The 17717-nt window shown below is 46.5% G+C and overlaps 1 protein-coding gene across 1 annotated transcript in view; it reads left to right on the top strand.

Moving 5' to 3' along the window:
- The window catches only part of PLPP3 (phospholipid phosphatase 3), an 82973-nt gene that overhangs the window by 50190 nt on the left and 15066 nt on the right, over nt 1-17717 (top strand). The window contains exons 3-5 of the mRNA XM_079924809.1: nt 5753-6033; nt 6441-6498; nt 17405-17581. Of these exons, the coding sequence (XP_079780935.1) occupies nt 5753-6033; nt 6441-6498; nt 17405-17581 (516 nt within the window). The remainder of the gene's footprint in view (nt 1-5752; nt 6034-6440; nt 6499-17404; nt 17582-17717) is intronic.

Raw genomic sequence — 17717 nt, 5'->3', positions numbered from 1 at the left:
TCCTGCCACCACCTGCTAGGGCTTCTAAGAGAAAGCTAGCTTGACGCCATTGGACAGAACACGGGAGGCCCAGGCTGCAGCGACAGCCCTGCCACTGCCCATTGCCTTGTACCTGAGGGTGATTCAGTGGCCTCTCTGGCCTTCATCATACTCACCAAGTATGGATAATAATTTAGTAATCCATAGGGTGTTGTCAGAAGCAGATAACAGTGGATAGGGAAATGTTTTGTGAGCCATAACAGGCTGTGCAGATGTTATCATTCAAGCAGATCAGAATATAGGGAAGTTTGTCCTTCGAACTCAGCAGGGGAAGAAGATGAGTTCTCAGGCTCTGAAAGACGGATTGTTGGGACACTGTGTGCAAAAGTCTTTTCTTGGGAAAGGGGACTGTTGTAAACAGCCCTCGCTGCCTGGGATTTAGACTTCCCTTCTGCTTTGTTCCCCTGAAAAAGGCATCCTAGATAAAATGGTCAAAACCAACATCTCCATACCCATATTTTCTGGTTCTACCCTGGAGGGGGGTACTTCCACATTCTTTAGTGTGGAATGGTCCTTTCCAAGGGGCTCTTAGAACTGTCTTGGAAAAGATGTACTTGTATAAAAGTACAGGCATTTCCTACAGATATTGCAGGTTCGGTTGCAGATCATCGCAATAAAGTGAATATTGCAACGAAGCGAGTCACACGAAATTTTGTTTCCCCAGTGCATGTAAAAGTTATGTTTACACTAAACCGTAGTCTATTAAGTGTGCAATCGTATTATCTCTAAAAATCAATGTATATGCCTGAATTAAAAAGCACTTTATTGCTAAAAAAATGCTGACAATCATCTGAGGCTTGCGGGAATCATAAGCTTTTTGCAGTGGTAACAGTAAAGACCGCTGAACACAGATCACAATAACAAATATAATAATAATGAAATAATTATGAAATAATGAAAAAACTGGAAATATTACGAGTATCACCAAAACGTAATACACAGAGACATGAATTGAGCAAATGCTGTTGGAAAAATGGTGCCGATAGACTTGCTTAACGCAGGGCTGCCACAAACCTTCAGTTTGTAAAAAAAAGAAACAACAAAACAAACAACAAAAAAGACCTCACAATATCTGCAAAGCACAATAAAATGAGGTATGCCTGTGTTAATTTTTTGTTTCTCTTTTTTCCAAGGGCAGAAAAGAAAACAATGTTTGCATGGCTCTTCTGCTAGGTGCTAGGCATCTGATATACCACCTTCTTTTTTTTTTTTGCGGTACACGAGCCTCTCACTTCTGTGGCCTCTCCCGTTGCGGAGCACAGGCTCCGGACGCGCAGACTCAGTGGCCATGGCTCACGGGCCCAGCCGCTCCGCGGCATGTGGGATCTTCCCGGACCGGGGCACGAACCTGTGTCCCCTGCATCGTCGGGCGGACTCTCAACCACTGTGCCACCAGGGAAGCCCCTGATATACCACCTTCTTGAATCCCCTGGCAATCCTGTCAGGTAGAGATTACTCTTTTTATTTTGTTTTTTGGAGCTTTTTAAAAAAAAATTTATTTTACATTGGAGCACAGTTGATTAGCAATGTTGTGTTAGTTTTAGGTGTACAGCAAAGTGATTCAGTTATTCATATACATGTATCTATTCTTTTTCAAATTCTTTTCACATTTAGGTTATTACAGAATATTGAGCAGAGTTCCCTGTGCTATACAGTAGGTCCTTGTTGGCTATCTATTTTAACTATAGTAGTGTGTACATGGCAAGATATTACTCTTATTTCATAGACAAGGAGACCTAAGCCCAGAGAGGTGAAGTCACTTATCTAGGTCCAAGGTAAGAGATGGGATTCAGACCAAGGTTTTTCTGGCTCCACAGTCAGTGCTTCTTTCACCACCATGTGCTCTCTTCTTTCCAAAATGTCTCTCCTAATGTATCTCCAAATTTCCCCTCCGGAACAGTTCAATATTTGTGAATATGTGGCCAGTTGAGCTCTTGTACACCAGAAAAGACAGGAAGAGGAGCTGTTTGAGAGTTGGAGACTCCCTCCCTCCAGACTGCGGCCATTCTCGGGCAAGGACTGATTGACTGATCCCTTTCTCTCCACTCGTAGCTTAATTGCAATGCTTTCCCACTTTATTAGTTTCCAGATTCCGTGCCAAGTGCTTTAAAAGGCAGGTAGGGGAGAATTCTTCTCTGCTCGCTGGCAGCCTGCCATCACCCCCAGAATCTGTTGCTTGCTGTTTCAGAAAGGGATCCACATTGAAGGCATTTTTCTCAGCCGTGAAATTTACATATCATAACCTTGCTGACTGAAGCAGAAATGAGGGCTCCAGGGGCAGGAGTATGGGCCCGAGTGGGGACAGAGCCTTTGCAGGGGGGAGAGGGAGGGGGAGGGAAGAGCTTATTTTATTACCCGGGAATAAAAACATTGTGAGTAATGAATAAAATCCGAAAGCAGTAAATCTGGAACTCCAGAGTTACGTGTGTAACGTGTTGGAGAACAATTTAAGCCCTCGCCTCTTCTGCAGAAGCGAGGTATTTGGGCAGCCCGAATTTCATTAAATGGTCTTTTAAGGGTTAGGATTACAAGAAGCCAAACCCGGCTGGTTCATAATGATGATTTATGGCTGTGTTGTCGACTCCCCGACCCTTCTGTACAAGGGGATGGAGAAAATACATAATTTGTTGCTCATTAACTCCAGGATCTGTCAGGGCTGCCCCAGAAGCCATGTGGTCCTGGAGTCATGTGTCTGCTAAATGGCTTCAGCCTGGTCCTGTCCTCGAAAACACGCAGTTGCCATTCTACAGTGGAAATTGTTTTTAATAACAATAGAAATAATAAAATGATCTCGATGTATTTCTTCTGTGTGTCTTTCAACTTGAGAGTCAGAATACCTGGGCTCTGCTCTTAACACTGTAAGCTTACTAGCCTCACATCCTTCAGATAAGTCATTATTTCTCAGTGCCTTAGTATTCCCACCTGTAAACTGGGTATATTGTCTTCACAGGTTGCAGATTAAATGAAACTGTAAGTTGCTAAAGAAACATAGAAGATTGCTAGTATTATTAGGGTTGTTATTGGGAATTTGAGGGGCCATCACACATTCTCTTTTTCATCTTCCCACGAGAGGAGGAAGCATTTTAATTAGCAGCTTGCTATTTGCGAGACTGTGGCACTGAAAACTGCAGTTTTAGAATGAAGGGATGTTAGAGCTGAAAACAGTCCTTGAGGTGTAATCAAACCCTTTCTCCCTAAGACGGCTGACGCAGAGAGGCGACTCCCCTGAGATTCATCAATAAAATATGTAAGAGATGCTGATGTGCAGTGGGAACCCACATGTTCTTTTTCAGCATCAGATAGGAAATCACGCTCAGGCCATGCCGATTTAGAAACAGTTTCTTAATCTGTGGCAGTGGATGGCTCAAGGAAGTCGGGAGCAATCCAAGGGCAGGGATCATTCATGGGGCTTTGGTTCTGCTCCTTGCCTGTGGTGTCATCTCCGAGGAAGTACCGTTCCTCTGCTACTAATTATTACCTTTGTTTGGTTGGGAGGCTACTGGTGGAGGTGGCACAGGAGAGCTGGGAATAAATGTCTTTGCCGTTATGAAGGAATGAATCACGGAGTCTAGTGCCCTCGTTTTGCAAATGGAGAAGCTAACTTATCCCAAGTCACTCAGTGAGTAGGGACTCGAGCCCTGGCCTCTTGACTCCTAGTTTAGTGCTTTCCCCCCCCAGGTCTAACGTCACGTGGGCATGATTTATAAATAAAGAAGAATAAGAAAGAGAGAACATGATGGTGGTAACAAACATCTGGAATGTGTTAGCCTGTAAGGTTACATAGGGTAAAAGTATAAACAGGTTCAAAAGGGGAATTAGACCATGAATGGTAGGAAAGAATGCTGGGTGGAGGGTTAGAACACCTGGGTCTAATCTTTAGATGTGAGTTAATTTGGACCTCAGTTTCTTCCATATATAATGGAGCCTTTCATTTATGACCGGCTAGGCTTCTCAGATTTTAATCTCTGCAGCATGTTGTCAAAGGACTCTTAGTAATGTTTAGATGACATTTCCAATTTTGCAATAAAACAACTGTGAGGACCACCATCCTGCTCCCTTTCATTCATTTGTTCATTCATCGGATCGTCCTGTTCTCCCAGGGAGTGGCTAAGCCAGGATGCCAGACCAGACTGGCCTTTGATCAGCTCTCTCTAATATAGAGTCATATGATCTAGGAAACTCAATATGATCTAGGAAACCAAAGGGTAGCACTTAGAAATATCAAGTATTTATGAACACAGAATCACTGTATAAACGTTAGCGTGCTGGTAGCTGTTGTCACGACTGCACCTGCTCGCCGCGCCCCTGGGCCCAGCTGGAATTTCATGGCCATCCTCCCCCCAGACTTGGGAGCCCTGGACTTGGATCAGATCCCTAGCCTCGACGCCTTCCCCAGCTGTAAAAGAATGACGGGACACTTTGAGAAGGACTGCCCGGATGTGTCAGTCTATTGCTTCCCCTGTGGTTGTGAACATGCTCTCTGTTCCCTGAAAGGGCAAGTGTGGCTCATCAGCCTTCCCCGTGAGGAAGTGTGAAAGGGACTTTGTGGTGAGTGGTGAGTTGAACATCGCTGTCCCTGGACTCTGGTTGCATCCAGGAAGTGGCCAGGGCTGTGCCGTGGAGTTAAGACAAGGGCAGCAGGCTGTGTGGTGGTGCATCACCAGCGCAGAATAGGTCCTCGGCTGTGTAGGCAGCAGAGGCATTTTGAGTCAGCTGCCCACCCCCCGTTCTTAATGTAAAACCCGACAGTTTTGGTTAAGGTGCTTTCCCTCCCACAGCCTCAGTCCACCTCCTGGTGGTCCTGAGGAGTTCATAAAATAAAGTGTATAAAAAATAAATACTGGTATGCAATAGATAATCAATGGTTGGTGGCCCTTTTTTTTTTCTCTTTTAAGTAGTGATATCGCCCCTAAGCATGAAGGAGTGGGCACTGTGGGATGGAGGAAGGGCATGATCTGAAGTGCCTTGTATAAAGTTTCTTGGTTTGTAGGCCAGTGTTCTTTCCATCATGCGCTACTTCTAAAGAGTAAGATGAAAGAATCACTTTCTATGACCCAACAGGGCATTTCCTATCCATGTTGCCACCTTTCCGGCAGTAACTGCAGAGATTTAAGTTATTTCAGAAGGACGCCAGGTAGGTGGCAGAGCCTGGATTCAAACCCAGGACTGGGTCTGGGGGCATTCGCCCTTTCCCACAGAAACCTCGGCCGTGGCTCGACACGGCACGGATCGAGGCCCGGTGTAAAGTTACATCATTGTTGGTGATCCTTTACCCCAAATCCCAGAATCCGGAAATGTGCTTAGGCCCTCAGACCACGATCTTGATTCTTCAATAGCTAAGTCATTATTTGTCTCTCTCTTTGTTTTAAAATATATGCGTGTGTGTGTATAATATATTTTTATATATTATGTATTTTTATATATTATATATTTACATATAAATATATTTGACTGCATATTTTTCTTGTTACAAAAGTACAATATGGCCGTGTAGAACTTTTTAAAAAAAGGAAAAAATGACTGTGTTAGCACATTAATCTTTTCTCCTGTGCCTATTTATGTCTGTATACTTCTTAAATAGAGAATTGGGATGTTCTAGATTATAACTTGGAGTTATGTACTGAATATCTCTTAGGTCAGTAAATATCCTTTACAGCCTCACTTTTGTTGCTGGGTCTTGATACTGCCTAACCCCCCACCCATTGTCTTTCAGATCATCACAGGGGAGTTCTACCGCATCTATTACCTGAAGGAGAAGTCCCGGTCCACGATTCAGAATCCCTATGTGGCAGCCCTCTATAAGCAGGTGGGCTGCTTCCTCTTTGGCTGCGCCATCAGCCAGTCCTTCACAGACATTGCCAAAGTCTCCATAGGGCGCCTGCGTCCTCACTTCTTGAGCGTCTGCAACCCTGATTTCAGTCAAATCAACTGCTCTGAGGGCTACATTCAAAACTACAAATGCAGAGGCGACGACAGCAAAGTCCAGGAAGCCAGGTGAGACCCCACCTCCCGTGGCACTGTGTCCATGCCTTTGCTGTAGGCAGTTCAGTGAGCACCTACTTAGTAGGGTACCAAGTTCAGAGCTGGGCCCCGGTTTAGATGGGTGAATAAAGCAGAGTCCACATTCTTAAGGAACTCACAGTCAGATGATTGAGACAGATAGTAAATAAACAGTTACGATAGAGCATTGCTAAGTCCATTCGTTCATTCTTTCTTTCTTTGTTTCGTTTATTCACACATTCATGGGTGCCCGCTAGGTTCTGGGCAATCCGCTGCCAAGGATGCAAAAATGAACAAGGCAGTGTGCTGCTTTTGGGGTCACTGTCTAGGGAGGGAAGATGCACGGACATGTACCGGGGATATGAATACAGCCCTTACACTGCCCTCTCTTGCTCTTACAGGAGGTCCTTCTTCTCTGGCCACGCCTCCTTCTCCATGTACACCATGCTGTATTTGGTGGTAAGTACTTTGATTCCAGTGGAGTCCAGCCCCAGCTTCAATCCTGTCTGTGCAAAGAGCCATCAGAATCGTTAGGGACAGACTTCACTGAGAAATCTTTGAAAAAGAGGTTAGATAGAAGAATAGCTTCTATTCTGAGCTCTGCCACTGACTTAGCAGAAGTTGTTTCACTTTCCAGACTTTTCCCATGTTTCAAATAAAAATAATATTTACCATGGCTGCTTGATAAGGATTGAGCACCCATTTTGGAATGATTAAGTGATAAAGACACTTGTATAACATTTTATGGTAATAAGCACCGTTTTCTGAAAATCCGTGAACTCAGTTGATCCTTTCAGAAGCCTTATGTTATAAGTAATATTATCTCTACTGTGGGAAAGGATTACTCAGTAAGTCTTAGAGAATTAAAGCAAACTGCCAAAGTTTACGCAGACACCAGAACTGTCGCTCAAATCCATGCCTTGTGCTCGAATTCCTCGTAATGTTCTCCGTGCCATTCCTCCCCCACCCTCTACTGATGGAAGGGCTTTAAAAATCATTGTGTGACTACGGAGTGATTTTGAGTTTTACAGAATCCTTCTGCATCCCTGAGCACACGTGACCTCATAATAGCACAGTGAAGGAGGGAATCCTTGGCCCCACTGCTCAGATCCAGAGACCAAGGCCCAGAGAGGATCAGTAGTGTGTTGGAGGACCTTCAGGTAGTGGTAGAGCCATGGTCTGAGGTCCCCTGTTGGCCTCGCCATGCCATGCTTCCTGGAGATGCCGGGATGGTGCAGGTGAAGCGCCTTGCTCCCCTCCAGCTGCCGCACAGACAGACAGCCGCTGGTCTGTTTCTCTTTGTCAATTAAATATGGTCCCACTGCCGTTCCTTTCCCCTTGAATGAGGTCCGTGTGCCAAAGCACTTCCTGCTTTTGGCTGCTTTGATGGAGTTCAGAGCGAGAAGGCGCTGAAAGGTCAGATGTAGCTCAGAGGAGCATAAGCTGTTTGGAAAAAGAACATTTTGATTTCAACTTATTTGAAAAGCATAATTAGGAGTTGGAAAAACAGCAAAGAGGTTTTTTTTGTTTTGTTTTGTTTTTTCCCCCAATCCTTTCCAAGTCTGGAGGCCTCCAGGCTTCCTGTTACCTAGGATACAGAGCTAAGAGGTAGGCCCCGACCTCTAAAAACATTAAATGTGGATTTTAAAAATTCATGGAGAGCACTTCCCACCATTCTTCATTTTTTGTTGTTGTTGTCTTAGTTTTTGCTTTGCTCTTAGGAAGGACAATTTAGCAGCAATATTTTGTTTCCTGTTCCATTTATATTTTACCCAGGGCTGGAAGCAATTTTACAGAATATAATTCAGTGTTTTGTAAAGTAAAAGTGCTGGCAGGTTTCTGGTACCTTCTAGGTGCCAGGCACTGTGTCGCACTCAAGCTATACCTTTCGATTCTCTCAATAACCCGGTGAGATGTGGGGGTTTTTTTGTTTTTTGTTTTTTTTTGGTGGTATGTGGGCCTCTCACTGTTGTGGCCTCTCCCGTTGCGGAGCACAGGCTCCGGACGCGCAGGCTCAGTGGCCATGGCTCACGGGCCCAGCTGCTCCGCGGCATGTGGGATCTTCCCAGACCGGGGCACGAACCCGTGTCCCCTGCATCGGCAGGAGGACTCTCAACCACTGCGCCACCAGGGAAGTCCGTGAGATGTGTTTTGATTACACTGTTTTCAGTTTCAAACAAACAAACAAACCTGAATCTAACAGGTAGCTGAAGCCTGGTCCTCATGACCCCAGCATCGTTGTGTGTTCTTTTCATTGTGCTGCACGACGAAAAATAAGGCCAAACAAACCTCTGCAGGATAAACTTACAGAATATAAGCTCCAACCCTAATTTCAATGTCGCTTGAAGGTGACCTGCCTTTCTTCAGATCTGCTTTAATGGGTGAGATGCCCCCCTACCCCCAGCACCCATCACCTCCTGGAAGCTATGATTATAGCAAGAGCTCTCTGTGGGGGTGATGGGTGAGGAGTAGATTGTGATTGAATGTTTATTTGCATCTTTGAGGGAGGAAAAAATTATAGTGCCTTTATATTCCAGGAAGGAAGGAAGGGAGGGAGGGAGGGAAGGACGAAAGAAGAAGAAAGAAGACAGCCTCCTTAATCCTTCATCTCTGAAGCATATTTTTACACACACTCCCCCATGCACACACCGCACACTCTTCAGAGCTCTTGCAAACATACACACATTCACAACTCGCAGACACCCACATATACAACGTACAAACACAGGGCTCTCCTTTTAGCTCTAAGATTATCTTGTCTTAAAACAACCTCTGCAGGTAAGGGCTAAGAAGTAAGGAGGACAGTGCCCTTCACCAGGGCTCCTTTTTATGTGATATTACACAGAAATCTCAACTCTTTGAAAGTCCAATTTGCAAAGCTTTCTAAAGGAATTTTGAAGAACACCGTTGCCTCCTGTCTGGGGAAGTGGGAAATCCTGCAGTCCATCAGAGAAGCCCCTAGACTCCTCCCACAGGGCTTTTATATTGGGCTGCAGGAAGTGCCGGAGCTGCACTCGGCCTCCCACAGAGCCCCGTGGGCTTTTATGAAGGCAGCCTGTGATCCACAGCTTCTCTGGAGCCTTGGGAAGAAGCCCGTTTGAACCGGCTGGGCATGGCATTGACAGTGTTTGCCTTTAGAGTTGGACAGACCTGGGTGACTCTGGCCATGCCAATTACTAGCTGTGGAACTGGGAGTTGATTACTTAGGTTTTCGAACCTCAGTATACTCATCTGTCAAGGGGAGGCAATTGTGTCTGTTTTTGCAGAGTTGTTGCCACTTTTCTTCTCTAGGCCCTGCTTTCCCCATCCGTCAAATGTAAGAGTGGAATTAGAAGGTGTCTTCTAATTTAAGAAGGTGGTTCTAATTTAATTCTAATTTAAATTCTAATTTAAGAAGGTGGTTCTATTTAAAAGCAGTTGGGACCACGTGCTGAAAGAGAAGATGGGAGGCACTCAGAGACAGTTTTGCCCAGATTCCCATGGAGTTCAGAGAGTGGCGGACCAGAAGCGCCAGCCATCCCTTCGCCAGGCCTTTCAGTGCCAGCCACCGTCTAGAGCCTCCCGTGGCTTTGGGGGGCGCTCCATATTAGGTTTTGATTTGTAAAATGGATAGCTTGGAAAAACCATGCTCCAAACACCAAATTATCTCTGGGAATGGAAGCTTAAGGATGAGGTTAAGGCCTGTCAGAGATTAATGCAAATTCTAATCAGAGAAATCCCGCAGCCTATATAAACATAAACGGTGCTTCCTACCCTTGAGCCCTGGTCTAAACTCCAGAGGACCACATCTGGATTGGCCCCACGCCTCCATGGTCAGGGATTGAGGATGGCCTGGCTGTCTGGATAAAGTGGCAACACAGGAGCCAGGCACCAATTCACATAGCACACCTGGAGTTACCTCTGTTGTACCAGGCAGGCTGCTGCCTTCTGGGGCTGCTAGATGAATCAGACCTGGGCCCTGCCCTCGAGGAACTCACCTATGCTTTCAACATTCATCATTCAGCATGTATTTAGTGAGTGGCTATTATGCACCAAGCCCCATGCCAGGGGTGGGGATATAGCGATGGGCAAGGCATGGGCATGGCCCTTGGGGAGTTCAGTCTAGAGGAACAGGTGGACAGTGACGATAGTCTTGTCCATGCTACAGGAGGGCCCGGGGTGTATAGGTTATTATGGAAGCTCAGAATTGTGGCACCCTGGCTAAGCTGGAGTGGGGAGCAGAAGCCGGGGAAGGCTTCTCTTAGGTAGTCACGGGATGGTGGGAGGGTTGGAAGGACTGCCAGGTGCACGGGTGGAAAGGAGGATGGTGATGCGGGATCTGCAGGTGTTCAGTTGAGTGGGGCTTTGATGGCTGGTAGGAAGCAGGGCGTGGAGGGTGCAGTGAGAGCTGAGAAGACCTGGGGGTCGTCAGCCCCAGCTCCTCCTTCTGCAGCAGACCAGGCAGCAGCAAGTTCGAGTGAGGCCTTTCTCGGCCTGCTGAGCTCCTCTCCTGGGAATCTGCGCCTTGCCCCTCCCCTTCCTCAGGACACTTTGTCAGAGAAGCCTTTCCTGGAAGCCCCCTCCTATACTCCCTAACTCCCTTTGCAGCCTTATTTTTTCCCCCAATTTCTCACCATCTGACATACTCTTTGTGTATCTCCACCAGATAAATTATAAGCTTCATGAAGGAGAGGTTTTTGGTCTCTTGATTCACTGCTGTTTCTCACTTCCCAGTGTCTGATACTTAAGTATGCAATGAATGATGAACGAATGAACGGATGGATGGATGGATGATGGATGGATGGATGGATGGATGGATGGATGAATCCCGCGTCTTTTGACACTCCCAGGCCGTGCTCCTTTTCCATTCCAATCAGAACTTTGTTCATCTCCTCATCACTGACTTGATAGATCACAGAGGGCCTGTGTGATGTAGGGAAGGCCTTTGCTGCCTCTTTGCTGAACTGTTTGCCTTTGGACTCTTCACTGTGGTGCCCGTGAATACTGTGGATGTGTCAGAGGCTTTGCTGGGTACCAGGGAAGTGGCTGTGCTCTGATAGCCATGTTCTCTGGCCTCTGGTTGTTAGTCATTGAGCTTTTGTTCAACATGTTTAGAATCCTGGAGCAGTGGGGTCTGGTATGCCCACGACACATGCCCACAGATCCTGGGAGTGTCTGGTGAAACCCCTTCCGGGAACAAGGTTGTTGTTTCCAAGGGGGGATAAACCACAGCACCAGATGTTTTTCCTCTTCTTCCTGCCTGCCTCATCCGTCCATCCATCCATCCATCCATCCAGCAGTTTCTGAGTACCTGTTCTGTGCCAGACCTTGTGTGAGCAGCTGGGGACACCAAAAGAGCTCACATTTTGTGAGGAAAGCCTGAAAAATATTTAAATAGTGGCAAAGCAGTTGGCTAAGTTCTCTGATAGTGGTGGACTGAGGGATTGGAGCCCAGAGGAAAGGACTGTTATTAACTCTGCTCTGAGTCAGTTTACAGGCTCTCCTGAGCTTAAGATCAGGTCAGAGACTCTTCTATTCTAACTCTTACAAAAGCTGTACACCTGTGTTTGAGACATGCGTGCTATAAAAGTGTGTGACAGGTGAATTAGAGGAGCCTGAAGTCCATATGTCCCATTCGGGTTGTCCTTTAGTCCATGACGCCTGTATAGTCCCCTCAGATTGCTTCTCCAGAGACAGAAGTCCAATACAAAAGACCAATACTTGACATGCAAAGCACTAATTCCCTAAGGAAGCCAGGTGGTTCTGTGGTTAGAGCATGGACTTAAAAGAGGCAAATCTTACTCAGTGGAAATCATGGCCCATTGTTACCTTGAGCAGGTGACATGGCCTCTCTTGGCCTTGCTCTCTTCATCTGTAAAATGGGCACAATGGTGTCTGCCTACCAGGATGGTTGTAACAATTGCAGGGGATATAATTTAAAGCACTTCACTCGGTGTCGAAGAGCTCAGCAAATCAGTAGTTTCTTTTTCTCCCCCTGATAGTGGCAGAAAACAAGATCCGATTCCCTTCTAAAGGAGGAGAAAAGTCAACTAAAAACTCCTCTTTGTCCTGAACGTAGTTGAATAACTTCCCAGTTCTGCACCACGTAGAGTCACCAGGCACGTGAACCTGAGCCATGGAGGAGATGGGAGAAGGGAGAAAGTTTCTCCCGTGGGTGTCAGCGATCTGGACAGACTTCCAGGAAGAAAGAGGGCAGGGACAGAGGAAGGACAAAAGCCTCCTTCTCACTCTTAGCAGAGAGCTCCCAAGAGCAATGGAAATGAAGCCAGAGGACAGTACAGACCTGTTTCACCAGTATGCAAATTGTGTAATGAAACACAAATGACTTAGCAAGAACCAGTGAGACTCACCCCAGTCTGACTTGCTGGTTCAGCCCCAAGCTGGCTTGAACTCAGCCAGATCTTTCTAAGGAGGTTTTGTTAGAATTCCACAGGACCCAGTTTTGAAGCTCAGACCAGGAAGAAGAGAGCTCCACTTCTGGAGTGAGTTCTGTGTGCCGAGGACTTTCATATACATCGGGGGGCGGCGGGGGGGGGGACAGACATACACCTTTCTATTGTAAACTCCATATCTACAATCAGCAGTTTTATTTTAGCAACTGGAAGAAAAATCTTAGTCCCAGAAAGGGACTGAAAGATTATATTCTTTTTTTTGTGAAGGAACTTGTTTTATGCATGTCTGTGTCTTTCACAGCTTTGAACAGAATAGATGCTCACAGCATTTTTTTTTAAGTGAACAAATCTCCTTATGTGACATATGGGAAAGCAGAAATCCAGAGAAGCAGAGTGCCTTGTCCAGGGTCAGACAGCTGGTGTGTAGCAGAGAAAAGAGTCAAATCCAGTTGCTCTGTTTGCAAGTCAGGCACTTTCTGTGACATCGCACTGACGCACAGGAAGTGGATTCTCTGAACACAGAGGCCTTCACACAGGTGGGGAATTAAAGACAGAGAGGACAGGACCTCAGGGCTGCAGATGCCCAGGAGAGGTCAAGCTGATTTAGGCTTTCTGGTTTTGTCCAGCTGCGCTCACCCCTTTCTTAACCACCCGTTTCAGGGTGCCTGGGACTTCGCTGAAGCCCCTGCCCGAGCTTTGATTCTGGGAGAGGCTCCTTGCTGTTTGGTCTAGGACAGGGCATTACATCCTTGGGGCCACAAGGTTTGACTCCCTCTCCTGAGTAAGGGTTACCTGCCCCCTGTGGAGTGGGAATGAATGGAGCCTCCTGACCTACATAGTATCCCCAGGTCAGGTTTCCAAGGGAGCAGGGTGTTCCAGAATGTACTCACTGATTCTGGGGAGGCCCGAGCCTCTGGCCTGGAGTGAGCGGCTCTTGTGAACTGGGCTTTCAACTGGCAAAATCCAATCCGTTCAGCACTTAGATTGGGGTAGGGCAGAGGGTGTTATCAGATCCTTTGGTCAACCTCAAAGCCTGTTGCCCTCAGCTGACTTTTCAAATCGAAAGTAGTCCTTGGGTGAAAGGTCATTGTGCAATCGCTTTCTTTAGTAATTCGCTTGTTTTGGTGAAATCAGCAAAGTCATTGAGTCAATCTCATCTATCAAAGAGAAAGGGTGACATCGATTTCTATAAAGAGTGCCTTGAGTCCCTGTCTCATGCCAGGCAGGGTCCTGTGATGTGTCATTTGACCCTGGCAACCCTAAGAGGAAGATGATGTCCTGCCGGTTTCACAGAGAAAGAGACTGAGGCTTAGGGAAGTTAGTGAGTGGTAGAGCTGGGACTGGAATCAGGGCTGTCTCACCCCAAAATTCACTTTGCTACTGCTGTGCCCCTGCTACAGACACCAGGATCCACCCTGAGATCTTGAGACATTTCTCAATAAATGTGTCAGTTACTGATGGATTTGGGGGCGCGAGCTTCCATCTGCCCACTCATTCCATGCCTGACAGCTTCCCGAAGGGATTCTTTCCCCCAAGATGGCCCCTCACTTCTTTCTTATTCCTGAGCACTCCCTTTCTGAAGCTATTCTGATGACAGGTCTCTTCCTCCCTCCTCAAGTTCCTCTCATGTATTTGCTTTTTTCTTATATTAAGCTCCAGCCTTCAGTATCTGAGTCAGTGGAAGGGGAGATGTGTGCCTCGTTCAGGTTGGGAAACCCACCCTTCCTCTGTCCCGCCCTGATCTCCAGGGCCCGTGACCTAAAGTCTACATGGAGGGGGCCGGGAGAGATGGAGGATTTTGAAAAGTCATTTTTTGAGGACCTGCAGATTTTTAAATTGAGGGAAATGAGAAAACCTTGAGGTTATTAGGTCCAAATTCAGAGGAAAAAAACCATGGTTAGAGAATAAAAGCATCTGTTTTTTGAGCAGTACGTGGTGCCAGGCACTTAGCACCAATCTGTGCTACAGCCTGTGAAACAGTGGTTGTTACATTATTTCACATGGGCGAAAACAGGCTCAATGAGGTTTTTCTTTTTTGGGGGGGGGGTGCTGCACCCCGCCGCTTGAGGGATCTTAGTTCCCTGACCAGGGATCCAACCCACACCCTCAGCAGTGAAAGCATGGAGTCCTAACCATTGGACCACCACGGAATTCCCCAATGAGGTTTTTCTGGTGAAAACCTGTGCCCTTTCCGTTGCCCACCCCGCCCCTGTCCATGGCCAAGACTGGCTGGAGGAAGGCCAGACCATGGTGGTCACACTACATATGGCCTAGTCCTTCTTCCCTGAACTTGCTATTGTCTTAAAGACCGGGTTGAGTTGGAGCTATCAACATCATTCTCACTCTCCAAAAGGAAGAGATTTCTTTGGTTCTTGATTGTAGAATCTGCTGTTTGTTGGGTCCTTTCAGCAGAAATGAGGGAGTAGCCTGTGACCGGCAGATTATTTTCTGGTCCTGAGTACCTTGCTTAAAATCATTTTACACCACGGCTTACAGTACCATTTCCCAATGGTGATTCACTAGGTAGATACTCTGTAAAAATAATGTCTTGTAAGTGATGAAAATAAACATTTAGTATTTACCAATCTTTTTTAGAAAGACCCTTAGTATTCCATGGAGGATGGTTTGGGAAAGACTGACCTACTAAATAAAGGCCACGTTCATTAGTTTGACCTCCAGTGCCCTTCATGAGCTGCCTGTGCTTGCCTCTGGAGCCCTGTGTTTCACCCCTCCCCCATCCCCTGCCCCATACCCCCTTTTCTGCTATTACAGAACTTCAAGAAGTTCTCTGCCGCTCTGATTGCTGCCTTATAAGCCTTTGCTCTGCCTGGAATACACACCCCCTCACTACCATCCCCTTAACTCCTAGAAAATACCTATTCGTGTTTAGGATTCAAGTCAAGTATACCTTCCCCTTAGTAACTGACCTTGGTTCCCCCAGCTTCTTTCATAGTATCTATAAAGCCCATAAGTGCACTTACATGTTTTCATATGTTCCTCCAACTGGATGCTCGTAGGGCAGGAATTATAACCTCTCATTTCTGTGTCCTTAGTACCTATCATAGTGCCTGGCTTATTTATTGAGCTGTGTGTGTGCGTGTGAGTGTATTTATTTATTTATTTATTGGCTAGTTCCACAGGTTTGGCCTTTTAGGTGAATTTTAGAATAATTTTTTAAGGTTTTTTTCTCCAAAGCTTTTTAGGATGTTCCTAGGAATCTGATTAAGTTTACATATTAACTTTTGAGTTTATAAGTTGAGGGTTCTTATAAATGGGTGTTCTTATAAATAAAAATCCTAGCGATCTATTCAAATTGTCCTTTATGTCCTTGGCTTCATAAAGGCTCTATGCAGTTCTTGGTAAGCTAATAACTATTTATAGCATCATCTTGGCCATTATGATGATTTTTTTTTTTTTTTGCGGTACGCGGGCCTCTCGCTGTTGTGGCCTCTCCCGTTGCGGAGCACAGGCTCCAGACGCGCAGGCTCAGCGGCCATGGCTCACGGGCCCAGCCGCTCCATGGCACGTGGGATCTTCCCGGACCGGGGCACGAACTCGCGCCCCCTGCATCTGCAGGCGGACTCTCAACCACTGTGCCACCAGGAAGGCCCCATTATGATGATTTTATCTCTTCTTTTAGATTTTTAACTGGGTATTTTTTATAAAACGATTGGTTTTTATCACTTGTTTAGTGGCCAACATCATCAGTGCATTCTCTTTATTATTTTTTATTTGTTGTTCTTACATTTCCCAACAATACATTTATATAATTTCGTAGTGATTATAAAGTTGCCTGCTGTTTTCCAGGCCTGGGGTTTTTTTTGCAGTTGTCTTCCCAGTCGTTGAGGTTTCAGTGCTAGAGGTTCTTCCTACGCGGGCAAGAGTGACTCTGGAATCTTCCACTCTTCTATCTCCTCAGGTTTACTGCTGGCTTGTCAATCCTGACCACCCAAAGGAAGGTGTCCATTTGTCTCAGGAAGGGCAGAGTCACTCCCTTGCCACTGTCCAGGTCTATCTTTAGGCTGTCAGCCCCTCCCCTCTGCTCTCTTCCCCTCTCTCTGGTCTCCCAGTGCCTTGCTTTGATTTGTAGTCGGAAGTTCCCCTCGTCCCGTTGTGTCTTCCCCCTCATTTCCCAAGTTCCCACAGGAACCTGAGAAGTCTGCTGTGCCCAGAGGTTAGAACGGAAACTGCAGCAAGATAACTCCAAGGGACAATGCCCAGCTGACGTCATTGCAACTTCTTTGCCTCGGCCAGAGCAGCGTTTTGGTTTTTTTCTTCCATTTTTCTTCAGGTTACTCTTCTACCCCACCCAGTCCAGTCTCTGTCAACCTCTCTTTGAAAGCTCTCTGGCATTGTCTGGTTGGTTTATGTGTTTCCTCATATTCTAATGCAAAATCCCTGGTTCCAAGTGGTGACTTAGAAGCTTGTTCTTTGGTAGAGTTGCTTTCTTTTGAAGCAGAAGCATTCCCTTGCGACTATCATAATGAACCACCCTCCCCCACCCCGTCATCATGCTTGTGTTTCCATGACACTCCTGAGAGGCAGGTAGTGTAGGGATTGTATAGCCGTGATCTCCAGGAAAACACATGTGTGCATTGAATGAGTTGTCATCAATTGTAAAAAAGAAACCTTTACTAACTCCAGTTACTATTCTTTAATTGGTTTCAGTCAAGAAGATGATAAAAGGAAACTCAGGTTTCTGGAGGGTCTAGTCCATGCCAGGCCATTCTCATGAATTCTTTTCCTTGGCTCTTATTAGCTTACCTCCCTAGAAAAGCTCCATTTTTCTTAGTGTTTAGTAGAGGAACTAAGGCTCAAGGTTTAAAAACATGGGCTTGAGGTCAAGTCCAAGTTGAACGCTCTTTCTTCCAGATGGTTCCATGTGTGGGAATGTCACGTGTGTCAACCTGGGGCTAGAATGCAGGGGAGCGGCCAGTCACTCAGTGTCTGTTCGTTTTGTCTCCTCCCTCCAGCTGTACCTGCAGGCCCGCTTCACTTGGCGAGGGGCCCGCCTGCTCCGGCCCCTCCTGCAGTTCACCCTGATCATGATGGCCTTTTACACAGGACTGTCCCGCGTGTCTGACCACAAGCACCATCCCAGTGATGTCCTGGCGGGGTTTGCTCAAGGAGCCCTGGTGGCCTGCTGCATAGTAAGTAGCCTCTTGTCCTCGGCACACAAGCAGGGCCCTGGATGGCTTGCTTGTTAAATGTTTCCAGCTCAGTGACCAAAGCCAGGGAGCTCAGTCCTCTTCTCTGCTTGGCGTCTGAGGAGCCATCCTGCCCCAG

Source organism: Stenella coeruleoalba (assembly GCF_951394435.1).
Source record: "Stenella coeruleoalba genome assembly, chromosome: 1".
NCBI lineage: Eukaryota > Metazoa > Chordata > Mammalia > Artiodactyla > Delphinidae > Stenella > Stenella coeruleoalba.
The sequence above is the reverse complement of the archived record's forward strand: the minus strand, read 5'-3'. Positions and strand labels throughout refer to the sequence as shown.